The 26,810-nt window shown below is 60.5% G+C and overlaps 1 protein-coding gene across 21 annotated transcripts in view; it reads right to left on the reverse strand.

Annotated features, from left to right (window-relative positions):
- Nucleotides 1–1,952: 1,952 nt before the first annotated feature.
- Nucleotides 1,953–26,810, reverse strand: part of ELFN2 (extracellular leucine rich repeat and fibronectin type III domain containing 2) — a 92,181-nt gene continuing 67,323 nt past the window's right edge. For 18 of the 21 annotated variants that reach the window (XM_078076580.1, XM_078076572.1, XM_078076579.1 and 15 more), the window contains one exon: nucleotides 1,953–9,872. In XM_078076580.1, coding sequence (XP_077932706.1) covers nucleotides 6,928–9,390 — 2,463 coding nt within the window. In that variant the 5' untranslated portion in view covers nucleotides 9,391–9,872 and the 3' untranslated portion in view covers nucleotides 1,953–6,927. Of the gene's footprint in view, nucleotides 9,873–22,448; nucleotides 22,763–26,810 lie in introns of all 21 variants that reach the window. The other 3 variants (XM_078076586.1, XM_078076585.1, XM_078076583.1) reach the window with 1 other exon arrangement.

Raw genomic sequence — 26,810 nt, forward strand, 5'->3', positions numbered from 1 at the left:
GGCACTGATGTCGGTGAAATTCAAATTGATTGTTTGTATAGAAGGAATTAATTCAGAATTGTGATTTTCCTTGAAAATACCACTCATGTGATAAGAAGATCGGTACACGACAAGAACCCAAAGTCACCCTAGGAGCAAGTAGAAATTTGTCAGAATGTAAGGTTTTGTTTGTTCTTCAAATAAATGAAGTATTTAAAAAGGAAATCAGGTAGACTGAACTTCTGGATAAAGTTTGCGGCAGTTAAGGACATTTGATTAATTGCATTTTGTAAACAGGACCTAAATTAACCCAAATCCCCTTAAATATGAATGTGAAAACTTACTAGATTTATAAATAGAATAACTTCTGTGCCGAAATGAAAAGCTAAAGGTCTTTGCATCTGCACCTGAGTAGTAACAGAACGAGCCTTTCTGTACCCAAAAGCAAAGCTGTCCTTGAAGACACTTTGAAATTCCCAGTAACTGCAGATGACCCTCGAACCCCTGTGGGAAGGAACTTGGGGGTCTGGGGAGCTCAGGGCAGCAGGAATGGAAGGACCTGGACCGGCCTGGACACCCCCCCACCCCCCGCCCCACAGGCTCAAGCCTTTGGTCATGGCTTCATATCCTCGGGAATAATGGGAAGCCTCCAAGAGGAAAGACCCATGCTGATGGAGACACTAAAGCAAAGTGTCACAGGCAGGCAGCTGGGCAGGGTGGCCCTGAGCCTTGGCCAGGCGGGGGGACCCCGGGGCAGCCCCAGCTGCAGGCCTGAGATGGCAGAGCTTGTGAGACCCCGGGCCCTGCCCCCTGACCCCTCCCGCAGACATGCCCCTCTCTCTTCCCATCCCACAGTGCAAGTTCATCCTGAACCTTCCCTCAGAAAACAGGACGTGAGCTATGGGCTGCCTGGCAAGAGCCAGTAAGCAGAGGTCTCGGGAGACCCAGGGCCAGGCTGTAGCCATCATGACACAGCAGCATGGAGGGGGCCTGAGGCCAGCTGAGAGGAGACGGGACGCCAGTTGGGGCTCAGACAGGGGCTTTCACAGAAGGACCCCCCCCCCAATCCACACCAGCTCTCAGGGAGGTGAAAGGGATCACAACAGACCCAAGGGCCAGGGCTGCCAAATGGCAGTGTGACATCACTCTTCGGGAGAGCAGCTCGGTGCCAGGGAGGCCACTCGAAGGACCCCACAGCCATCCAGGCTGAATCCAGGGGCTGCCCTGAGGAGGGGTTTGCCGCAGTTGAAGGGCAGGGGTCCGAGCAAAGGGCGGCCTGGGGAGACAAGGAGGCTGGGACTTGTAGGTGGCCCCCAGGCCCCATCTGAGCAAGGGTTTCCCTGGATGAAGACCCGACCCCCGTGCCTGACCAGAGAGACAAGCCGCATCTCTTGATCCCGGAGGAGCTGGGGTGGTTCGTAACTGTGGAGGAAAGGGCAGCAGACGTGTCTGGAGACCCAGTGGGACTCGGCAGGCTGCCGGGAAGTTGGCCTGACAGTAGCCCAGAGGAGACCCGCTGGGCCCCACTTCACCCCTCTCCAAGGGCACAGAGCAATTAGAAGCGGCCTATGGGAAATCGGGGTTCTTGGCCACTGGCTAGGGGACATAATCCCTGGGCATCAGCCGAGACTTATAATGCCCACACCCTGTCCGTCTCCTCAGGTCTGACCGAGTGCAGGGACGATGGAGGCCAGGGTGCCCGGAGGGGAACACGGGCAGCTGGTGGAGGGCCTCCCGGGTTTTCAGGAAGAGACGCCATCAGGCCCCCAGCCTGCCAGCTTGTGGGGTGTGGGGGGACCGTGACCCTCTCATCACCTCTCACCACCATGGGTGGTGACTGCCCATCCAGGGAGCCCCATTCCTCAACCCTGCGTGTGGGGCTCTGGTGAGAAAGGGAAACTGGAGGTGCCCGGACTCCCACTTGGTGGGGGGGAGGGGGAGGGGGTCGACATTCAACACAGACCTTGGCCCCATTGTTTTAAATAAGAAATTTATTGCAAATATAGAAATTGATTCTCTCCATACAGGAATCTTCGAGTTGAGGAAAACAATTTCGTGCCATTCAGTTTAAAACAGGAAATCGGGAGGAGGGAGAGGCAGATATAGGGAAGAGAAAAATAAATGAAGTTACCCCCCTAAAAGAAGAAAAGGAGAGGTTTTGGGCCCCCCAAGGAAGGAAAAGGTCCACACACAGCTAGAGTTCACAGGTTCACAGCCCAGGGCCGGGCGGCCAGCTCTGCAGTACCCAAACCAGGTGCCAAGCCGCAGGGCCCATGGGGCTGGCGGCTCTTGTGCAGGGAGGGGGGGAAGGAAGGGCGGAAGGAAGGGGGGGAAGGAGGCAGGGAGGATGGACCCCTGCCCCTGTCCAGCCCTGTGCTTGTTTGGTGAGGGGCAAGGGAAGCAAGAGGAGGCCCAGAGCCTCCCGCCCACCCCATTCGACACCCCCTTCCCCTCCCTCTGCTCAGCAGCACTGAGGGACCTTTAATGAGGCCTCTGAGGCAGGCAGGAGAGGCAAAAAGTATAAATACTGGTTCTGTCTTAAAGGTGCGAGGACACAGCGTCAGGATGGACAAGGAGCATGGCAGTTCCCGGGCCGGAGGGGAGAGGGCGCTGCGGAGCAGAAGTCTCGGTGGGGAGGAGAAAGCACTGGGATCAGGCAAGCCCCATGTCAGCCCTGCCCCTCTAAGCCCCTGGGGGTCGCCCCCCCCAGTGCTTCCACCCAGAAAGAGCCCCGCTCAGCCAGGAATGGGGTGGGATGCTGCTGAAGGGGAGGCTGCCTCGGACGGGGTGGGGGCCGCAGAGTGGGGCCACCTGAGGAGGTTCCTGGGGACATCCAGCCACCCACCCGTCACCCTCTCCCTCTAGTCTGGCCCTCGTCGTTAGTCCTCCGAGCTCGTCCCTCCCCCCTCCATCTCTGCACAGCGTTTTAATTCTCTGCACAGCGTCCTTCTGTCCCTTTGTGGCTGCCCCTTCTCTGCATGTAGGCCCCTTACAAGCTGGGGTGTGTTACTCTTGTCCCCCATGCCTGGCCCCCTTCTTGGACTCAGTCTGTCCCTAACTGGTTTCAAGACCCTAGAAGATCTCTTTCCTTCCCTTTCCTGAACTTCTGTTTCCCCTCTGTTAACCTTCCAAGAGTGGGGACAGTGAGCGACATTCAGTGGAAAACCTTAAACAGACCCTCGGCCAAGCCCAGACTCTCCCCTGCCTCCCTGGTCCCTGGGGCTACGCAGGCCTACTCTTCTTCCCAAGTGGGTCTCTCCACTCCCACCGCCCTGCAGACAGCCCTACCCGCTACTCCCCTGCCCAGCCTGGACCCAGGCAGCCTAAGAAGGGTGTGGAGGCAAGGGGCCTCCAGCAGGCAGGGGCAGGCCCCGGGACCCCTGAGGAGGTATCCACACCAGACTAAGGTTTTGTTTTGCGTTTTTTTTTTTTTTTTTTCCCTCCAGACCTCCACGTTTCACTTCTGGAAGGCCATTAGCTCCAACAGGGGGTTAGCAGGGCTAGCCCTCCAGGTGAGGAGAGGAGCCCCTCCTGGTGCCACTCTCCAGTGACAGGCACCTAGGAATTTCCTCTGGAGACTCTCTGACAGGGACAGCAAAGCCCAGGCATGACCCAAGGCAAGGAGGCCTCCAGGGTATGGCACCCACATCTCCTCCAGCCGGCTTGCCCCCCCTTCCCACGTCACCCCCCTTCCCTTCTCTCCCGGCTGCCTGCCCTCCCCGTCTGCCAGGCCATAGCCCAGGCCCACCGTGCTCAAGGCCATTACAAACACGGGGCCCTCAGCCGGCCGGACTCCATGACATAAATGTTCATTCGTCTTTCGTGAATACTTTGCTCCCTGCCGGGGAAGAATGGTCCTGAATAGGACACAGGACACAGATGCAGGAAAACCTCCAAGGTGGGCTACAGTGCACTGGTCCCTCTCCCAGATCAAGGGGACTGGCCAGGCAGCTGAAGATCCAGCCTGGCCGGGAGGCCAGAGGCCCGAGTTAGATCCCATTCTGCCTCAAAGATTGGTGTGATCTAGGTTGGGAAGGTCGTTTACCTCCTGGAGTGGCAAGACCCTCGCTGTTAAGAGGGAGACCTATCCTTAAAGCCCCCAAAGTAAGATGGTCTGAGGTTTTTATAGGTCATCTTCAACCAGGAATGATGGGGGAATGGCAAAGGTGGGGGGCTTCCGCTGCCGAGAACCCTCCCTGTGGGAAGTGTCATCTCCCGTAAGACCAGGCCAACCCCGGCCCCGGCTCCTTCCATGGGTTCCTCCCTCAGGACCCCAAGTCTCCCCATAAAGCCACCCATGAAGCCCCGAGCCCTTAGCCCCCCGGATTCAGCAGTGTGACTGCCCCCCCCAACCTGGTAGCCAAGTCACCCAGCCCCCTTCCTTCTTCGGGGGTCCCCAACGTCTTCATCTGAAAAATGACAGCAAGTGGGACAAAGAGGTCCCCCCACACTCCCTTCCCTGGCGCTACCCTTCCCTGGCAGGGAGGAGGGGAAAGGGCGAGGGCACGAAACCGGGGGCCCACGGGGCGAGGTGGCATTTGTGGGTCCAACGTTCAGAGAGACAGGAGACAGGTATGGGGCAGGGGCTGCGTCTCAGTGGCACCTGTTTTGGGTCTTTTGCAGAGCTGGCCCCTCCCCAGGTTTCAAGAGCTGCTTGTCAGATCACAACAGAGGGAATGTGGGCAAGAGGGGGCGGCGGGGAGGGGGGCCTGGGAGTCTGGACAAACTGGCACATACACGACAGATGTTTGCTCAGAAAAATACAGTAAAATTGTCATGCAAATATAACAGGAATCTGCTTGCTCACACCGCTGGCTTGGCCTGCTTGCTGTTCTCAGTTTTGCCAATCTGGTGTGAGGAGGGGTTGGGGGGGCAGGTTTCAGGAGTTGAGGGAGGTCTGCTCTGCACATCCATGCTGGCCCCCTCCTCTCTACTCCCCAGAAGAACAGTCCTTTCTTTGCAAATGTCACCCCCAAAATGAGCCCTGGGTTTGGTCTGTCCCCCAAGTGGGTGTAAGAGAGGTGCTCAGTTGAGCCCTAGCACCCCCCAGCAGTCCTCCCCCAGTCTCTACCCCAGGAAGGTCGGTCGCTAGACCACCCACCAACCCAGGAGATGGCACTAGCTTTCCTGGTCAGCAACCCCCCCACACAGTACAGGTCTTAGTCCCACCCCAGTGCCCACCCTCACCCCACAGCCACACTCCCCAAATCTCAAGAAACCCAACGGGGTGACAGGCCAGAGGCTGGGGGTCTCCGGCAGGGGTGTGGGGGAGCTGAGCGGGCTCCTCCCCCTCCTGAGGTGGGTGAGGAGCCAAGGAGCACGTTGGCAGGTGGGCAAGGCTATAGGCGTCCCCATCCCCCACTGGCCTACATCCTAATCAAAGGTGAAGGGCCCCTCAGCACCCTGACAGTGTGTTCAAGCCCCCACAGTCTCAGGACCCCAGATTTGCGCGCCCCCCCCCCCCCCCGCAGACTCGACCCTGAAAGCCCCTAGCTGTTGAAAAAGGCTGCGGCTGCCTGGGCCTGCCCTCCCTTACCACCCTCTGCCGCCCACACTGAGAGAGAAACCCCAGGAGCCCAACAGTCCCAACTGCCAGGCCCTGGGTTGCCATGGCGACAGAAGCTGGCCAGGGAGAGGGAGGGGCCCTAGGAACCTGCCTGCTTCCCCCCCTCCCCAGCAGGGGGGTGGTGCTCACTGTTTGTGCTTTGTTCGATATTGGGTGGGGGTCAGCAAGGGGGGAAGCGGCCATCTCCATGGAGACATGGGAGCCCCTCTGGCCAGGGGGTGGGGCAAGGAGGGGCAGCCAAGAGGTGGTGGGTGAGTAAGCCTGGGAAAGCCCTCCTCCCCCTGGGCAGGCCGAGATGCTGCCCCGAGATCCCATGATGGGGTTCAGGAAGGTGGGAGACCAGGATGTGGGGGGCCCAGGCAGGAAGACCCCCCCCTTATACCCTGCCTCCCCACTGCTCCCAGGCATCACAGTTCACTGCTGCCCTCTGGGATGAGGAGGGGTCCTAGAGGCCCAGAGAGGCTAGGGGGCTGGGGAAGGGGGCCTGCACCTGAGAGGCGGTGGGAGCGGGCCCACCTGCTCTCTCCTCAGACCCCAGAAGCAGCTCCCAGGCTACTTGGAAGACACTTGAAGGGGGCTGGTGGAATGGCCCCGTGCCTCTGCTCCTTTCTTGCAAGCAAGACCTCCCGTCTCTCCTGGGTGCTGGCGTTGGGGGGGCGGGGGGGGCGAAGGACCCCCAGCGTGATGAATCACAGCTCCACGCTCGGGGGCGTGGCCGTGGGGCTTTCTAGAAAGGAAAAGCACCTGCCTGATGTCTCAAGTCCCTCAGCCCCAGGAGACCACAGCTCTGGAAGGGGGTGGCGGGCGAAGGGTGGGGGATAGCACTGGGCTGGGAAGTTGGGAAACTGCCTAACCTGCCACGTGGCCCTGGGGTGATCACCTCCTTTCTCTGGGCCTCAGTTTCCCCAGCCATAAAAGAAAGGAAATGAGGCCCAATATCTGCCTGGTGCTAAATCTCCAAGTGACCTGTCCCCAGAGTAGGGGGTGGGGAGGACCCTCTCTCTGCCCCAGACTCCTCCGCCTAGTCCCAGAGCCCCAGACCCCACACCCCCTTCTGGCTTCCTGGCCTGCGCCCCGCCCCCCAGCCCCGCACACCCCAGCAGAGTCCCTGGGCAGCACAGTAAAGACGACTGGTTTCGGTATCAGTGTGTAAACTTTAAGGAGAACGTGTCTTTGTTTTCCTGTCCGTTGTTGTCGGGTGGTGGCTGTTCACAGTCAGGTGGTGGTCAGGTGTGTGCATGGGTGCGTGCGTGCGGGTGTGCGTGTGCGTCCACTCCTCGGCCGCGGCCCCCCAGCGCCGCCCCCTCCCCCTGCCCGGCCGCCGGGCCCTTCCCCGGGCTGCCCCCAGCCCTCCCCCTCCGGCCTCACCGGGAAGGAGAGGGTCACAGCTTCTGCTGGGCCGAGACCCCCTTCCAGTAATCGAGGATGTCGTGCAGGTCCTCGTCCTTGGCGAACTGGACCTTCTTGCGCAGGGCGTGGCCGGCTGCCATGTACACCTCCTCCCGGTGGTGCTTCTTGTAGGGCCGGAAGCGCTCCCAGATCTTGTGCGTGCTCTCGGATGAGTACTCAGGGCTGGAGGAGTAACCTGAGTAGTAGTGTCTGGGCGAGAGCTGCGAGTAGGTGGAGTCCCGCTTGGAGCGGGTCAGCGGCTTGAGGAAGGACACGCGCTGGCTCAGGCTGTCGGCGCCCTCCTCGTAGTACAGGGCCGGGAAGCTGTGCCGGTGCTCGCTGCAGGGGTAGGCGGGCTTCACCTCCAGGTGGTGCACGCCGCCGCCCCCGCCGCCGCCCCCGCCGCTGCCCGCTGGCACCAGCGGCAGCCGGTCCAGCGGGCTGTTGAGGGGGCTGCCCTTCTCGATGTACTTGGAGTCGCCCTTGGCCAGCCCCGCGGCAGCCGGGTGGTCGGGCACGTCCAGGCTGAAGACCTTGGCGCTCTTGATGGAGCCGCTGGAGGACACGCTGCAGGTCTTGCGGGCCACGGCGGCGTCGGCGCTCAGCTGGCGCTGGAGGGGGTGGTGGGAGCTCTCCTTGTAGGGGGGTGAGAGGAAGCTGGCGCGCTCCAGCGCCCCAGGGGCGGCGGCCGAGGAGGCGGTGGCGGCCGCGGGGAGGGACTGGCACTCGAAGGCCAGCTCGGGGTCCCCGCCGCCGCCGCCCCCCCCCAGGAATGAGGCCGAGTCCAGCTTGAGGGCATCGATGCAATTGTTAATGATCTGGTTGACCTTGTCCACCTCCTTGGCGATGGTGGAGATCTCAGCGGCCGAGCCCTGGCCGTTCTCCAGGTCCGGGAGGTCATCCTCGGGCCGGGCCAGGCCATCCCCGCCCGTGCCCGTGCGCACCTCGATATAGTTGCCCTTGGTGGCCACCTTGGGTGTGTCCAGCCCAGCCTCCAGCCCCTTGGAGGTGGGCAGCTTCTCCCCGATCATGGAGGGGATGGAGGACATGCAGGACACGGGCAGCACGGGGGGTTCGCCCAGCTTCTGGGCGGCGTGGACCACAGAGCCGGCATCTACATCCGCCCCATAGCGCATCTCCAGAATGGTTTTCTTGACCTTGACCGACTTCTGCTTCTCCTCCTGCACGCGCCGCTTACGCAGGCAGTAGTAGACGGCGCCCAGCACGACGACCATGCCGAAGAGGCAGCCCAGGATGGTCATGATGTAGTGGGTGGTGGTGGAGGTGCTGGGCGCCAGGTCGCCCGGGACGGGGTCCCGCGTGGTGAAGGTCAGGCAGGTGTGGTTGAAGCGGCGGCTGTTGCGCAGAGAGGTCACGCAGAAGGTGTACTCGGTGTGCGCCCGCAGCTTGTCCAGCGTGACGATCTCCTTCTTGTTCTTGAGCGTCATGACGTCGGAGAAGTAGCTGTTGTTGTACTGGACCAGGACGTACATCTTGCTGTAGGGGTGCGGGATGATGACCACCAGGGTGGCCGAGGTGAAGGTGACGTGGTGCAGCTTGATGGCGGGCCCCGCCGACGCATCCGTGGTGGACGAGGCCGGCGGCTCCACCGAGAGGATCTCGTCGGGGTTGAAGCCCGAGTTCTCGTCGGGCTCCCGCTGCGCGTCGGTGGAGTAGGGCGTGGGGTGGCTGGCGGGCCGGGCGGGCAGCGAGCCGTTGCGGCACTTGGCCTGGAGCACGGTGATGGCGTTGAGGCTGTGGTAGGGCCGGGGCACCAGCAGCGGGTAGCCGGCGAACTCGCGCGGGGACTCGCACTGCAGGCGGTCGTAGTTCTTGGTGACGTTGTTGAAGACCACCAGCCAGGCCAGGAAGCCGAAGAGGTCGCACTCACAGTTGAAGGGGTTGCCGGCCAGCTCGCACACCATGAGGCTGGCCAGGCTGGCGAAGGTGGCGCCATCCAGGCGGCTGAGGCGGTTGGAGGACAGGTCGATGCTGATGAGGCTCGGGCACTCGGAGAAGGCGGCGGGCGTCACCACCTCGATGAGGTTGTGCTGCACGAAGAGGAACTGCAGGCGGCCCATGCCGCGCAGCATGCCCTCGGTCAGGTTGCTGAGCTTGTTGTAGCCCAGCTGCAGGACCTGCAGGCTCGACTGGCCCAGGAAGGCGCCGTCCTCGATGTACGAGATCTCGTTCTTGGTGAGGTTGAGGTCGGTGAGGTTCCCGAAGCGGTTGAGCGAGGAGTAGAGCACGGCCTTGAGCTTGTTCTCGTTGAGCCGCAGGTCGTGCACGGTGCTGTTGATGTGCTGCGGGATGGTCTCGTAGGGCGGCTGGTTCTGGCTGCAGATGGCCAGCCACACGTACCCCTTGTCGCCCTCGATGAGCCAGCAGTCGGCGCGCACGGCGCCCGGCCTGCACACACACAGCAGGGCGGCGGCGCACAGCCCCAGGCGCAGCATGGCGCCGGCCGCGGCCCCCCCCCTCCCCGGGGAAGGCCGGGCTTGGGGGGGCAGGGGGGCCGGGGCGTGGGGGGGAACCTAGCAGTGGGAGGCTGGGGCTGGCGGCACAGTCCTCCCTGGGGCCGCCACCATCTTGGGGGCGACCCCCGGCACAGGGGCCCCGGGAGAAGCAGACACGGCTGGTGCCAACTGCGGGGCGGGGTGGGGGGTCCTCCGGGGCGCTAGCAGCAGGCGTGGGCCACCGGGACCGGGACACACACCGGGACACACCCCCACCGCCTGTTTCTGGGAAGGTGCACAGGCTCTCGAGACTCGACTTCCTCTCCCTCCTCCTCCTCCTCCTCCTCTTCCTCCTCCTCCGCTTCTGGGCTCAGAACTTCAGACGATTCCCACGATTCCCACGGGAGGCTGGAGAGTGAAGCTCTGAGGAGGGAGCGCGAGAGATGGGGCAGGAAGGAAGAGACCCATCTGTCACCTGGCTCCTGAAAGGCAGCACCGAGAGGGGGCGACAGATCAGTGAAAGCTCAGAGCAGCCCCACTAAAGCTCCAGCACGGGCCCCTGTCCCCTCTCTACCCCCTCCCACTGGGGGTCCTTGGTGCCAGCAGCACGCTGGGGTCCCTGTTACGTAAAAGAAGGGAGGGTGGTGGGTGGCGAGAGGGAGGAGAGGGCTAAGAGGTCTGGAAGGAAGGAGACAGAAGAAACAAGAAGTAGGGACAGGGGGACAGAATCTGAGGACGGTGGGCAGAGAAGGGAGACTGGACAGTGACAGGTCGGGTGCGCGTGCGTGCACGCACACAACACACACACACACTCCCCAGCACTCCTGTCCACACTCGTCCACCTGCCGGCACAAAGACCCACATGCCCTCCCATGAGCCGGAACACCGCAGCGTGCCCACGGACAGTCTTAGGTTGGACAAACGGGCCCATATACACATGACCATGTAGTGAGGCAGGCACCTTCCAATCCAGGAAAAGAATTAAGAAGCCCAGCAAAATGCCTCCTCCCCTCCATGCCCAAAGATAAATAATTCATTTGTTGTGTAACCGCTCTTGTTCCAAAAATAATTCCCTTGTCTCAGCTTCCATGGGGGAGGGGGAGCAGAGCAGCAAGGCTGTGAGCCCCCCAAGCCGGGGGTCTCCCACAGGGAGAGGGCATGGGGAGAACTCCTTCTACAAGCGGGAGCAGAGCCACGGGAGAGAGGGCGAGTCTGGGAAGCCAGACACACCCCCCAATATCACTTCCCCAAAGTGCTTTCCATTAGGGGGCCTCGATCCTGTAGTCTAGGCCTCAGGCAGGCGGAAAAGCCGGTGGCATCCCAAAGAGTGTGGTCCAAGCCCCGCATCCCCTCTGTGGCTGGAGAGTCAGAGGTCCAGAGGGGGGCAGGGACTTGCCCCTAGTCACACAGCACAGCCTGGGCCAGGATCAAGGCTCCCAGGCACCAGGAGTCAGGAGACCTGGAGCCCCTTCCATGCAGCCCAATTAGCCAGAGGGAGTGAACCATCTCTGCGTGTGCTGCCATATGGTAAGTGGGGACCAGGTCCCTGCCCAGCCGTCTGATGGGCAAGAAGTACGGTGAGCCATGCTGCCCACGCCCGAGATGCAGAAGAGCAGTGTTGGTGACACAGGGCTCACAGCCAGCAGACCCTCACCTTCCAGGTGGGGACTGAGCCCCGGACCAGGGGAGACCTGCCCCAATCACCCAGCAAGCCAGGCAGCAAGCTCTAGCACCCACGCAAGGCTCTCTTCATTTGCGGGAAGAGCCCAGTGCGCCCTCCCCTCGCCCCGGGCAGTGGCCAGGGGTACGAAGACTGGGTCAGAGAAATCCACCCTTGGACAAAGAAAGCCAGAGACTGTTCACAAGAGCCACCTCTACCTCATGCTCCTCCTCCTGGGAAACTCCAGGACAGAGAGTGCGTTGAGAAGAAAAAAAAAATGTATTAAACCTTTGCTGTTAAAGCAAAAGCAATTTACAGCCCTGAGCCCCAGAGGGCTGAACAGAGGAAAGGGAAGCAGGGAGGGAAACAGCCCCAAAGAATTCCAGGCAGCAGTTTCTGTCGAGGAGGTGGCAGGTGAACAGGGCATTCGATGACCTCTCGGAGTAAAGGCAGACACAGCGACAGAAGCTGTGATGATCAGGACCTCCAGGAGAGGCAGACTCACACCTCCCAGTCCCCTGCAGGGCTGGTCTGGGCTGAGGGGCGGGACAGGGATTGAGGGGGTGGGGGGAGCGATGAGGGGGGCACAAAGCCGTCGGGCAGGGACGCTCCCACCTGGCATGGCTGCTGGCTCCTTAGGGCCTCAGTTTCCTCCCCTGCCACAGGCCACGAGGTTGTACTGGAGGAGGCTGAGTGGCCAAGCTCGCCCCGTCAGAGAGCCCTCTGTCTGCACCCCACCCCCCCGGCTGGGGACGTCTGGGGACGGCATTTGTATGCAGGTGCACGTGCAGGTGCGTGCTGGCTCAGAACGCCAGCATAGGGGTGTGCAAGCAGACGCACGCAAGTAGACGGACGTGCAGGCGGCCATGTGTGCACACACGCCCCCAAGCAAGCACCCAGGACGCGTGCACACGGAGCCCCCGACGGGAGTGCTCTTGGGTGAAGGTGAACTCACTTGTGTGTGGTGAGTGGGAAGCGGTGCGGGTAGGGGCATCTTGGGGACATGGGCAAATACCTGCTTATGCGTCCACATGTTTCAGCACATGTGTGTTCCCCACGTAGATGTATGTGTGCACATGCGCAACTTTAGCCATACAGAGCGCCCCCCCACCACCGTTCCCCATCCCCTATCTTCAGATCTGAGTTGTTCAAGCCAGCACCCCCAGCCAGGCTCAGGGGGTGCAGGGCAAAGCTGACCTGGCTGGAGCCTCCGGAAATCCAAGGCCATGCTGAGGGGATGTAAAGAGGCCGGGGCGGCGGGGGGTGGGGGTGGGGGGGCGTGAGGGGGGCGGCGGGGAGGGGACTAGGAGAAGGGTTCCAGGCTTAGGGACCGGGGCTAGTCCTATCCCACCTCTTTCCTCCCCAAACAGTCCAGGGGAGACAGAAGCCCCCACCCCAGCTACTCTGAGCTCTGTGCAGCTGAGCCCTCAAGGTGACCCTGCCCGTTGCCCCCTCTCCTGCTCCTCTTGGTCTCCAGGATGGCCTGGGCCAGGGCCCAGCCCCCCTCACCCTCCCACCCCCCTCCCATGACTCAGACCAAAGGGGAGGAGGCTCCCCATCACCCCTTCCCGTGTGTGCGTCAGCCACTTGGTCCCGGTCCCTGGGCCGCCTGCCCACCACCCCTCGAGGCCTGACGCAGCCAGGGAAGGGGGACAGCAAGGGGAAGAAGGTGCTGAGAGCAGCACTTGGCCCCCCGCCCGGCTGCACACCCACTCAAGGTGTGGGGGAGGATTGCTGGCTCACACCTGGAGCTGGGGGTCCACATGGTCATGGTGATCCCCCAGCACACATGCTAGCAGGAGGAGCAGGGCCCTACCCCCCACTCCTGGGGCGGGGCGGGGGGGAGATGGCAGAGGGAAAGGAAGGAGTGAGGGAGCTGCAAACAGGAGGCCAGGACTGAGCAGGAAGGGAAAGCAAAATATGGAGACAGCCAAGCGGGGAGAGACAGAGGATGGAGATGAATGGAGAGCGAGCATCTGAGACAGGAACCGATCCGCAGAGAAGCTCAGGGAGACGATGGAGGGCACGGAGGCTGCTGCCCACCCAGCCGGGGCCGAAATGCAGCAGGCGACCAGCTCGGAGGGAGGGGCAAGCAGCCAGAAGCAGAGGCCTTTGCCGTCCTGTGCCAGGGGTGCTAAACCTGGGGGAGCCTGGCCCAGCCTCCCCTCCCCCACCCATGCACTGTGCCTGCACCCCCCCACCCGGGGGCACACAGGTGTGGCAGGAACGAATGACCTCTGGCCCGAGCAAGGGCGGGCCCCCCTCTCTCCTGCCAGCACAGAAAAGGAACGTGGCAAAGTTGGGGGGTGCAGCATACCGCAGAGGGATCTTGGGGTGGGCCCCCAGTCTAGCTGGCTACCGAGGTCTCCTGTCATGGGGACACCCTCGGATGGTGAGGAGGAAGGAGGGTCAGCAAGCCCTGCCAGGTCTGAGAGGCACAGCTCAGGTGGGGTCTCAGTCCGGAGCCACAGAATGTGAGTCACTCTCAACAAATTCCACCCCCTTCTCTGGGCCTCAGCAACCCCCCCCCCCCAGGAAGCCACTGGTTGATCCAGCTGGTTTCTACGCCCTTCTCCTCCAGGTGCCACGAGGCTCGGGGCGCCTCCATGGAATCCGAATCCAAGAGCTTCAGAGCTGGAAGGACGAGGGGCCCTTGCTCAACCCAGTCCTAGCCTTTCCCGGAGGGGAAGCGGATGCCAGGACCCGGGGAGGGTCACATGCCACCGGTGGCAGGTCAGGCTCAGGCCCAGGGTGGCAATGGCGGATCTCAATCTGCCAACCTCGCATGCCTTCTGGGAGCTTACTGCCCCCCCTCAGCTAACCCGGGACACTGCTCAGATGCATAGCATATTGTCCGGCACAGGGTGAGGTCTGCGGCTGAGGGGGGTGGGCAGGAGATGGGGGAGCCATGGTCAGCAGGGAAAGCGAGCCACAGGGCTGGCCAGCTCTGAACCTGTTTCTCCACCTGCAGGGCATGGTGAGTGCCACCTAGCTATCTCCCGGGGCTCCCCTGACACCCCAGGCCATAGTGGAGACAAATATACCGTACAGGGCAGGAGGCTCCCGTGGGGACACTGGTGGAGGGCACGTTGGTGGGAGCTGGGGAACAGGTGGGGGAAGGGGTGCGGTCCATGTTCCCGCTTCCCAGGAGCAGGGATGTGAGGGTTGACTGGGGAAATCTCATTTGCAGCAGCTGATAAGCCCTGGCCTGGGCTCTTCCCTGGGCCAGGTTGGCCAAGGTCCCCTGAGGTGCCATTGTCACTGTCTGGGTCAGTGCCATTATCCAGGATTAGGAGGACTGAGGACTCCTGGGACCCAGCCAGAACTCATGGGGCAGGCACCACCTCACCTCTGTCTGCTGAAAGACAGCACCAGGCCAGGGGTCCCAGAATCTTGTCGCTGCCTCCACCTCACCGGGGTTTCCCGGGGCAGGCCACTCTGGGCCTCAGTTCCTCGTCTGTAAAATGGGATAATTATACCTTCACCACGGAACTACCGCTTGGTAGGTAAACCATTTGAATTTCAGGTAAAATGAGCCCCAGCTGCAGGGCAGAGAGTAAGAAGTACAGATGCTGAAGGCAAAGGATCCTGGGATTGAATGCTGAGCTGTGTGACATACGGCACATTAATTAACCTCTCTGGGCTTCTGTCTCCTCTCCTGTAAGAGAGTCATAACTATCCCTTTGGCCTACATTGTACAGTCTTTGAATCTTATAGCAATCCTACATGACTGGTGCCATTAGCTTCCTTTTACAGATGAGAAAATTGAGGCTCTCTCTTCCCCCCTTCCTCTAAAGAGCTGGGCCCATGGCAAGGACTGGACATGCAGGGGCTGCCCAGGGGCTTTCCCACCCCTTGTGTAGGCACCTTCCTCCCTATCAGGAAAGTGTCCATAAGCTGAGAGAAACTTCAATTTCTCCATCATTATGAAGTACTTATTCCAGGCCAGCTATGCTCCTCAAACCCCCCAGGCACATTCCTACCTCAGGGCCTTTGCACATGCTATTCTTGCTGCCTAGAATGCTCCTCCAATGGTCTGCACAGGCCACTACTCCGCTTCATTCAGGTCTCTACTCAACTGCTCCCCTTAAGCCCACCTTCCCTGACACCAAATCTGAGATAACTCACTGGTCACTCAAACCTGGCTTTGGTCCCTTCAGGGCACTCAACAATACCAGACATCATTTAGTTCTTTATTATCAGCCGCCCTCCCCACCCCCACCCCCATCATGAAATCAAAGCAGGCTTTATTTTGTTCCCAACTATAATTAACCTCCATGCCTGGAACAAGGTCAGACATGCAGCAGGTGCTCAGAACACGATGTGTGTGGAATGAGCGCTCTGGGCTAGGGATGGGGACGGAGGGCAGAGGGAGATCCTGGGGTCCCTGACTCCACTGAGTCAGGATGTTACATATCAGAGGGAGGGACCCCACTGATGGGTTGCTCATTGCGTACAGGAAATGCACTGAGCCTTCCTGTTAGCCTCATGACTCCCCTTATGCTTCTCATTTATAGATGAGGACACAGGCTCAGAGAGGGGCAATGATCTGCCCAAGACCACCCAGCGGGGAACATGGGCCTGCCTGAGCTCTTAGAACTACCACACTTTCTGGAATTCCTGCAGAGGTAACATTCCCCAACTTGCATACCCCTCGTGACAGGGATCTCAGCGCCCATCTTGAGGCTACTTATACCCTTCTTGAACAGCTCTGATTGTTATAAATTTCTTCTAATATTACAGAGCCCACTCTGACTCCTTGGACCTCTGTTCATTGGTCCAAGTGCTCTCTGGAGCCACTGAGAACAAGGCCAATAGCCCCCCCCCTTAAAGGGCCCACCAACATTTGCTCATCAGTTACCTCACTCCCCTACAATCGCTTCTCCAGGCCACACAGCCTCACATCCTCTACTCCTCTTCCTCCACCATGGTTTCAAGTCCCCAGCTCTTAGGTCCAGCTGCCCCAGGTCATGCTTGCTGTCAAGATCCCCCCCTAAAATGTGTCACCTGGAGCCCAGCATCATGCCAACATGGTCTGAGCCACGATGGGCACCAGAGCCCTCTGCATCCCTCGCTCTGGCACCACACTTCTGTTAGATCAGCAGGAGTGTGCATACCAGTGTTGTGTCCTCACCTCGTCCTAGATGTCAGCCGAATCCCCGGGCCCCTTCACACATCCCGCCGGGGAGCCCCAGTGCCCTGCCCGTCCTCAGGCAGCCCTGGGCAGTAGGAGTCCGGGCTGCGCCCGAGGTGCCCGGCTCCATCCACATTCAATCACGTCCCATTAGGCTCAGCCTGCGGGCAGGTGCTCTGCATCTCGGGGGAGCTGCTTCTGCCCCGCGATACCTCTGGCACCCGCTCCCGGCTCTGTGCCATCCGGGGCTGGGCGGGCAGACCACGGCTGCCTCCGTATCTGTGTCACGGGGGGCACGGGGAGCAGGCTGGCCGCTCACCCCTGGGGACCAGCTGCACGCTCACCCGCGTTCCTGACTCACCGGCGCGTATTCACCACACACCTACTAGGGGCCCGGCACCGAAGCAGACACACGCCCTGCCTTCACCGAGCTTCCAGCTTACCTAGAAGGGCTTAATGAGAACGCCACAACACTACGGGCAGCGAGGACTGAGAGCTACCGGGGCGGGCGGAGGTGGGGGGGGGCTGTTTAATTGGGTTTGTACGGCCTCAACGTTACAAGTACTGGCCTCCAAGCCCAGTACCCTGGGCCAGGGAAGGGGCTCAGGCTCATCTGCAGGGTTCTCGGCTGTCACAACACACTGCCCGCTGGCTCACCGTGTGACCGTGGCCAGGTTAGCACCTTACCCCTCTGGGCCTCAGTTTCCTTGTCTGTGCAGGGGGACAACAGCTGTGTACTGGTGTCTCTCTGGTTTACCAGGACCCCCCCCCCAAAGCCCTCTGTAAACTGCCCACCAAGTCATCGCCCGTGAACCCAACTGCTCCCGGGGCTGTCGCATCCGTCATTAGCACCTGTGCCGTGTCCAGGCCTCGGCGGGAGGAGGTAAGCAGGAAGATGGAAAGGTTTTTACCAAAAGGCTTTGGTCTTGAAAAACTACCCAGCAGCTGACCAGAGAGACCCGACACCGGTTCTGAGGAGAGCTCTTCACAGATGGCCCAGCTTACACGGCCCACTCCTTGGCACCCACTTCCCAGTCCCGAGCAGCCCAGCACCCACCCCACCCACCGCCAGGCACTGGGGGGAGCATGTGATCCTCCTGCCCAAAGCCAAGGGTGACCTGTATTAAAAGTTCGCCTCCTAGTCCCACCCCAGGGGTTACCTCTGGCTTTCCCAGAATCCTCCAGGCTATTCAGAGGACTGCCTTCCCCAGCTGACCCCTGCCTCCTCCAGCTGATCCCTGCCCTCCCCTGACATACCCACCTGCGCCCTGCCCCCTACCTGACCCATCCCCCAACCTGACCCCTGACCCCCTCCCTTGGTCCCTGCCTCCCTGTCCGACCTCTGCACCTGGTCCCCACCTCCCCCACCTGATCCCCTGCCTCCCAACCTGGCCCCTGACCCCCCACCTAGTCCCTGACCCCCCACCTGGCCCCTGACCCCCCACCTAGTCCCTGACCCCCCACCTGGCCCCTGACCCCCCCACCTAGTCCCTGACCCCCCACCTGGCCCCTGACCCCCCACCTAGTCCCTGACCCCCCACCTGGCCCCTGACCCCCCCCACCTGGTCCCTGCTGGCCTCTTGGCCTTGGCTCCAACAAACCCCAGGCCCCGCTCAGCTGCAAGCCCGGGTGCTACTCACCAGTCTCCACCAGTGCCTGCACACGTGCGGCTGCCTCTGCCTGCATGGCCTCCATTCATTCATTCAATAAACATTTATGGAGCACCTACTATGTACCAGGCACCGGCTAGGCCTGCCCTCCCAGCTCTGCCTCCTCGGCCTGCTCCTCCTCCAGGGCCCCAAGGGGTGAACATTCCCTGCCTTCCAACACCCTCAGGGCGCGGTCCCAGGGTGGGGTGGCACATCAGGAGCCCACCGGGAGAAGGGGAGCCTCCCGTGGCACCGAGTGCAGCCCGCTGGGAGGCAGCCTGGCAGGGGAGGGATGGGCAGCCTGGGGCAAGGCGGAAACAGAGTCCTGGCTCCTTCCCGGGCTGGGCCTAAGCACCTCTCACGTTAGCTCACTTATCCTCGGCACAACCTTAGAAGCCAGTACCATTATCATTCCCACTTTACAGAGGAGGAAACAGAGGTCTCACGACTCCTACACAGTGGCTTTGACCCTCCGTGGCACCAGGCTCTGGGTCAAGAGATGCTGGGGGATCCTGTTTCATCTGGACAGTGCTTTAAAAACACTTCTCTAAAATTAGCTGCCAATATTGAAAACTTGGGGCAACTTCATTTCAAAAATCCCCATTTCTGGAATCCACGGAACAACCTAGAAGGCCTGGCTGCCCGGGATCTGCATCCCTGCAAGGACAGAGCAAACGCCCATCCTCCTCCCTGCCTCTCTAGCTGAGGTTGCCCGCTACCCTGGAGCACTGGAGGTTATGAGACCAGCCACAGAGGGAACCTCAGCATGGGAACAGTTAGAATCCCAGCCTTGGGGTGGGGGGATCCCAGAGCCTCCTGGTCTGGGGCCCAAGAGTGCCTTTGTCCCGCCTCCCTCTGACCCCTGTCCTCCCTGTTCTGTGGCTCTGGGTTTTCCAGCCCTGGGACACTCTAACAGCACGGGTCTGTCATCTTTGGGTGCCTCTGATAAAGAGTCTGGGGCTCAAGCGTTCTCTACCCACCTATAATCCCTTGGTCCTAGAAGTCTACTGAGTCTTGGTCTCCGTGAGTCCCCAGTCCTAGAGGACTTGAAGTGCCCTGACCCAACAGCAAATCCCCCACTTAGCTCCAAGCAGGCCCACTGGGGTGGGGACCCCAAACCAGGGGGGCACCCATATAATCTCCCAGATCTGCTTATCATCCTAGGGGACCAGCTCTCCAATGATGCTGCCTGGGTTCCTGGGTCAGATTTGGGGTTCCTGTTGAGGTTTGAGGTTTATTCGCTCCAAACACAATTCCTACCCCATAAAACACTGCCAGGCAAGGCTGCTGTGGAGGCCCGAGGCCTCGGCTGCAGAAGCCACAACCCAGGGACAGCTTTAAGATCACCCCCAGAGTAGGGCTTGCAGCAAAGGGCTCTGGAGTTTCTGGAACGGCCCCTTGCTCCACCCCTCTCCCCACAGACTTGGAGTTCCCCTCACTCTCTCACCTGGGACTCCTGCCCACCCGCCGACTGCGTGTCGCAGGCCCCAGCACCCAGGGCCTGTAGGCAGCCAGGGGCGCAGCCCCTCCCACCTGCGAGGCGGGCAGAGGCAAGGGGTCCCTCTCCTGGCCCTGGGACTAGCTTCTCTGGAGCGGGTGGGGGAGCACCCAGGGGCCTGCAGCTGTGGCATCGGAGAACAAGGATGCTCTGTCCATGCTGGAAAAGCCCCGGAAATGCCGGGGGGGGCACCCCATGACGGCTGGCTGTGCAGAAACCATGGCCCAGGGCGCGTGGCCACCAAGCCACCCTCCAACAGCATGGGTCTGTCACCTTGGGGGTCTCTGATGATGAGGCTGAGGCTCAAGAGTCCTATATCTCGCTACAATTCCTTGGTCCTGAAACTCCAGGGCAAGCCACGGAGACCAGTGCCCCATCATGTTCTCCTGGAAGGGCGGGCGGCCACATTCAGCTCCGATCCTGGCTCTGCCACGGAACCCACAGCGTGCCCTCTGAGTCTCAGTCTCCTCCTCTGTAAACTGAGACTAGAAGGGCACTACCTCGGAGGGCGGTGAGGGAACAGCTACGGAGCAGAGTCTGGCCCATAGTAAGTGCTCAATAAAGTCAGCTGCCGCTAGTATGGTTATGGTGGCCTGGCTGGGGGGAGTCGGGGAGGAGACACGGTGCCCAGCCCACGGCGGGTCCTCGTCACCCACTGCCCTACCGATGGCAGCCAGGAAGGGAGGAGGCCTGGCCCCTCAACAGTGTCTTCCTCTCAGTCTCAAGGGCAACACACCCCTCTTTGCCTGCCCCTGTCCCCACTCACAGGCCCGGCCCCCCAAAGGCCTGCACCCACCCCCGCCTTCTGCCTGCTCCCCAGCCTCGGTTTCTCTCCCATTGCCGAAGCACAATGGCTGTTATAATTAACGGATTATCTCAGTGGGACAGCTGTGGTCCTTTGAAAATTGGGTTGAATAACAAGATCCTGGCGTATGGTAATTTCTTTTCATCTCCTGCTCCTGCTTTCTCTCTCCCTCACTTCAGCCTTGTTATGCATGCAAATGCTCTTCCCTTTTCCTCCTTCGCAGACACCTTCCTCCTCGGGATGGCATAGCCAGGGGACAGACTAAGTTCTGCTTGCTGGTCAAAGACTTGGGGGAACTGACCCTCCTGGGCCCCTCCCGCGGGCCTGGCACTGGGCAAAGGGCCTGACACATGTGACTTCTGCCCTCCCCCTCCGGGGCAGGGCAACCCAAAGTCCCTACACCTCACTTCTCCTACCTCCCGTGCCCTCCCCCTCAGGCTCCTCTGCAGTGGCCTCCCCTGGGGTCCAGGTCCTGGCCCTCGGCAGCCCCCCAAGCCTGCTCCCTGCCCCCACCCAGCATCTTGGCCCCTCCCAAGGCTTTTGTTATCCCTTAGGTGCTGACCAGGCCCAACCACCCCCAACCCACTGCCCAACCACTCCCCACTCCTGCTTCTGCCCTGAGCCAGCCAGAAGCCCGCAGCTGCCCAGCCCCTCCACACCTGGAAGGCCAGGTGCACTGGCTGCCTCCGCCTCCTTCCTTGCCCAAAATGAATTTCTCAAATCAGCATCCTCACTGGTCTCTCTGTCTCTAATCTTATGGCCTCCTTCAACCCATCCTCCACCCGGCAGAGGACAAGCCTCCTGAAGGATAAATCTGAGTGTGGCACTCCCCTCCTCAAAAGTCTTCATCGGCTCCCTACTGATCTGGTAAGATTCCAACAGCAGACCTCGGAAGCCAGCCCCTGGGGTCCTGCAGAGCGGGTTCCTGTTCTCCTCTCCTGCCCTCCTGCCCCCTCAGCCAAGTAAACCAGTCTGATTAGGGTCCCTCCTGTGGGATCCCGCAGCCCCCAGGGTTTTCTCCATCACCACCAGAATCGCAACTATTCTTTTTACTCCTGGACTGAGCTCTCTGAGGGAAGGCCAGATTCTCCATTAAAGCCCAGCACCGGGCACCCAGTAGGTGTTCAATAAATATCTATTAACGACTGAATGAAGGAGGCCTGCTCTCTCCCTTTATAGATAAGGACACCGAGGCTCAGAGTAATTAACGACTTGCTCCAGATCACACCATTTGTGCAAGACGAAAACCAGGATTTGAACCCAGGTCTGGACTCCAATGCCAGTCTTTTCCACTTCCTGGAGAGGGCTGGAGGGGTCACCTTCTGCACGGATCTCAGGGAAACTGAATCTCCCTCCAGCCTCAGCTGGACGATAGGAGATGGGGCTCCCTGCTCAGGCTGTCACTTCCTTGAGTTTGACTTTCAACTAGCCCCATGACTCCCAGGGCCTCAGCCTGCTCATCTGTAAAGTGGGAAGGAACCCCGCCTCACCCCCATCTCAGAGGGTGGCTGTGGGGGGCAGAAACTCCTGTCTTGGAGAAAGCCCATCCTGCTAATAACATCTGGGGGTCTTCCCACACTCACGTCAAACCCGACTGTGTTGCCCCGGCAGGCACTCCTCAGAGCTTGGGTGGTGGGGGGTGGGGGTCCTAGGATGGGAGATGTCACACAGGACAGAGAAATTCCTCAGGGAGAGCCCGTGAGAGAAATGCAAGGGGTTTGGGGGATCAGATCAGGACACTGGGCGAGAAGCTTCCCTCTCTCAGCCTCCACGTCCTCATCTGTGAATTGGGCCCATGAATGCCCACTTTATAGGGTTGCAAAGGGGACTAACGTGCAAAGTGCCCGGCACGGTGCAGATGCTGCCGTGGCCACAAGGTTCTATGGAAACGTGATCGTGAAGTGTACCCCCAGGGGACAGGAGAGGAGAAGGGGCAGGACAAAGCAGGACCATTTGCTCCTGACTCTCCACCCTCAACAGCCCACAGAATAGAGCTCACCACCCCAACATGTCGCCCTTGGGCCCCTCCCCCGCCCAGCTCATACCCCATGACATCCCTTCAGAACCTGGGCAGCTGTGGGGATGCCCATCTACATGTCCTCTGGGCCTTTGCTCATGCTGTTCCTGAGCCTGGGGTGCCATTCCCACCCTTCCCCACCCCCTGTAGCCCAGACCTCATGCCTCTTCCGCCCAAAAGCCTTCAGATTTCCTCTGTGCAGGGAGAGTAGTGGTCTCCCTGCCCTGCCCCCATCCCTTGATTCCATCCCATGGAATCCTGGAAGGATCCTAGAGATTGTCTCACCCCACCTCACCTCTCCCCCCGCCCGCTTTACAGATGGGTAAACTGAGGCACAGACAAGGGACAGCAGCTCTCCAGGGATGCACTTGAACCCAGGTGTCTCTGCAGCTTCCAGCCCTGCATGCAGCTTCTCTTGGTGCCGAGCCGTTCAGCCCTTGCCAGTCTTCTCCGAGCCCCCCCGCCCAGCCCAGAGCTACCTGAGGATGGGACCCCATCTTCCTCTCTGCTCCCCCACCCCAGTGCCCAGCCTAAGGCCTGGCGCATAGTAGGCACTCAGTAAATGTCTGTTGAATTGAATTGCGCTCAGGGCGGCCAGTCGTCTCTGCTCTGTAAGAAAAGCATAGAGTTAGTGGAGCTGTCCCCCGTGGCAACGGGGGTGGGAACCAAGCTGGTGGGGTGAGGAGTCCAGCCTGCCCCGAGGACCCCACGGGCCCTGAGAAGCAGAGGGGGGCTGGGAAGCTAGAACATTCGGACTTAGAGGAGTCCAAATTGTGCCCCAATAGGCAGCATGGCCCTGACAAAGTCAGGCCACCCCAGGGCCTCAGTGGCTTCAGCTGTCCAATGGAGAGGACACTCCAGTCCCCTATAGGTTCCGAGGACTGTGTGGGACAAGGATCAGAAGAGACAGGAGGAGCGTAAACACTGACCCCCAGCTCACAAGCATCGAGTGCTCCATGCCTGACACGCAAAGCTGGGTGAGACTTACACCCAATTCTACAGATGGGGAGACTGAGGCTCAGAGGGGGGCGGCTTGCCCGAGGCCATGCGGCCCATGCCCTGGGGCCCATGCTGTGTACACCGTCTCCCTGCAGAGCTGGAGGGCAGCGGGGTAGAACCAGCCCCAGACAAAGACTTCGAACCCACCAAAGGAGGGCCCGAGCCCAGGCCCCGGCTGGCAAAGATTCTCCAGGCAAAAGGCCCAGCGTGAGACCCAGGGCCGCGAAGGGAAAGATGAGAAGCCACGGTCTCCCCTTCCCATGGGGGCCAGCTCTGATTCCACAGTCCCCAGGGGACTCAAAGCTGTCCTCAGATGCAAAGGCCTCTTTTGCAGGCCCCGGTGTTAATATAGATCATCAGAGACTATAAATACCCAGCCAGGCCCGGCAGAGCAGAGGGCACCGGGAGCGACCCAGCGGGAGCTCTAACCCCAGTCCTGCCCCACAGCCCTCTCCCCACCCTTGGACCTCAGTTCCCTCCTCTTGTCAACACAAGCTACACCATGACCAGGACAGCTTGGGTTCTTTACCCAACAGCCTACATTACTGTGGCCCAGCCAGGCCGGTTGGGGGGGTGGGGGGGGAGGGCCTTTCAGGGCCCAGACCGGAGACGTGGGAAGGAAAAGAGGAGGCCACAAGACAGCCTCCCCCTGGGCGCACCTTGGACGGCCTGGCCTAGAGCCCAGGCGCGGCGGGGCAGGGGCCTAGATAGCAGCCACCCATTCACTCACTCCCTCGTTCACTCCACCTGCCACCCTGGGAGTACCTCCCGCTAGGAGCTGAGGACCCATAGCCAAGACACAGCCTTGGGTGGGAGGTCCAGCGGGGAAGCCCGCAAGATAAATGAGCACGTCTCCCCCGCCCCCGCCCCCCCCTGCGTAGCGGCCATCCTCTGGTTCGCATGCCCCATCTCGGCTTGCATCACGGGACACTGGTTTCACACCTGCCTTCTGCCTGGACCATGACCTTGTCAAGGACAGGGACAGGGAGGGCGGTCTCACTCATCCTGCAAACCCAGGGTCTAGTAGGGCGTGCGGGAGGCGCTCCGTAAATGTTCACAGGCTCCAAGGATGAATAAGGTGCCATGGGGGCATAAAAAGTGTACCCACGCACAAGGCTGTGATGTGGGCCCAGGGGAGGTGGAAGGGGGGTAAGGGAGCTCACTGCGTCCAGCACAATTGTGTGCCAGGCCTGCACACTTAAAACACAACAGCCACGCTGTGATGCCCACTAGAAGGATCAAGAGACGGAGGCAGAGAGAGGCTCCGGAGTGTGCCCAAGGATGCAAAGCTACAAAGTGGCCCAGCACCCATAGCCCCCCAATACGAGACAGGGCTGGTGCAGGCAGACTCCCAGGACAGCTGTTCCAAACAATAAGAGATGTCGTTTGCAGGGCGTGGGACTCCCCAGACTCCAGACACAGGCGAGGGGTCAGTGTCCCATTTTCTCAGCAACGCCTCGAAACAGCCCCAAGAGGCAGACAGACCCTCACAAGCCAGGCAGAGACACTAAGGCTCTGAAAGGTGGTGCGGGACCCCCGACCCCAGGCCCAACAAATACTCTGAAGGCCCGTGGGACCCTGCACCTGTTCTGAGATTCATGATCAAGGGCTGGAGACCTGGGCCCAGGCCCGACTCTGCGCCTGCTGACTGGTGACCTGGGCAGTGACCAGCCCTCTCTGAACCTCAGTTTCCCCGGGACACATCTCCTCTGCCCCACACCACTGCTGCATGGAGCCAAGGGGCAGACCGATGAGAGACATACCCCCCCCTTACAAACTATGAAGTGCTGTCCATATTCAAGGGAATTTAACTGTTACTGTTATTCTTCCCTTGGCCTTTCTCAGGCATCTCTGCCCTCCTTTCTAAAAAGGCTACGAGAGTTTTTATCAGATGTTTGCATAGCGCCTGCCCCCATGCTCAGGGCCTAGGGACCAGGTACTATTTTTATGTCCCTTCTGCAGGTGAGGAAAGTGACGCTCAGAGAGGTTAAGTGACTTGCTCAAGATGACACAGTCAAACATGAGTGCACTTAGCCATGACACGGTACATCTGCCCCTGAGCGTCTATAAATTCAGCCTTTGTGGCTGCTCGAGTCCTCCCTGATGCCTGAATGCCCACCTGCTCCCCAGTTTATCTGACTTCCCAGATGTATGCAATATTCACATTTCCATCAGCAGCTCACGCACCCCTCTCCAAAGCCTTGGGAGCCCCATTAATCATTCAGACACACCTGCATATTCATTAACTTCCAAATTAATACAGGGCCCCTTATTACTTCGGGCCTGCTGCCTGCATTAAAGACACTTCAGCTTCATTCATTATTAAACTCCCCTGATAAATGATCACATCCCTCCTTCCCACAGAGGGGCGGGGCCCAGGCCCCGAGCCAGCAGGTCTGCTCCCAGTACCAGCTGCTGTGTGACCTTGAGCCTGGCCCTCACCCTCTCTGGGCCGCCTGCATGGCTACCTGGTAAAACCAGGCAAATGACAGTCTCTAAGCACCGCCCAGACTCATCAAAGTTGGCCCCATCCATCATTCCACAGACTCCTCTGTCACTTCCCCGCACTTCTGTGCCTCTCTCGGGCTCCCATGACTCGCATAACTCTCTGGTCTCCACGAAACAGGAGTCCGTCCTCACTACGGTTTTCCTGGTCCCCCCCCACCAGCGGCCTCCCCTCCCACCTGGGCCTGGGCCTGCGCTTGCAGCCGGTGGGCTTTGGGTCCAGGCACTGCCCATCATCTCACGGATACGGTCTGCCCCTTGGCAGGCCATGACGTGTCCCAGATCAGAGAGGCCATGCCCCAGGCCTCGTGCTACGTCCTGCATCGTCCCACCCATCTTAAAACAACCTTCACTTTACAGATGGGAACACTGAGGCCAGGGGGGCCAAGGCCAGCTCTCTGGGAAATGCTGGTGCCAGCTACAAACCTGGCTCTCTCCACTTGGAGTCCGGAGCTCCTCACCATCGCACCGCCACCTGAAGGCGGGATGTTCGGCCACCACTCGCGCTGGCTCCATCCTCCCCTGGCTGGTTCCGCTACCTGCCGATCCCTGCCTCACGGAGCAGCGGGCACCCGGACCGGACCGCCCATTCCCCGGCAGGTGCCCAGATCTATCTCCATGACGCCTGGCGCTGAGCAGAGCCCGAGAATGAAGCAGTGAAGATGCTGCCTGCTGGCTCTGACCTGCCTTCCACCTCCATGCCAGGGGTGCCTCTGGGTAGGACTGCCTCTTACAAGCCCCGGAGCCTGAGGCTTTGCTCCCTGACCCGCCGGCTGTGTGACTGTGGGCCGGTTACCAAACTTCTCTGTGCTCAGTCCCACTGACTCTGGCCTCTGCCTTGTCCATCCCTCACTTCCGATCCATCCGACAGCTGTCCAGGCCACACACCTGGACAAGCCACTGAGGGCTCTTATTCAGACAGCAACAGCTGCCTCCCAGGGTCTCAAGCGTCCCCTGCGTTCCTCGCCTCCCCTCTGCTCAGCTGCCAGAGAGCCTCTCGAAATGCCGACTATCGTGGACCCACGGAGAGACCCTCTCTTAAAACACTTCCAGAAGCTTCCATGGTTCCCAGGCTGAAGCCATAAATCCTCCTGAAGGTCAAAGCAGCCACGAGGCTGGGCCGGGCTTTCCTCCAGCTTTCCTCCAAGGTAGC

Source organism: Halichoerus grypus, chromosome 6 (genome assembly GCF_964656455.1).
Source record: "Halichoerus grypus chromosome 6, mHalGry1.hap1.1, whole genome shotgun sequence".
NCBI lineage: Eukaryota > Metazoa > Chordata > Mammalia > Carnivora > Phocidae > Halichoerus > Halichoerus grypus.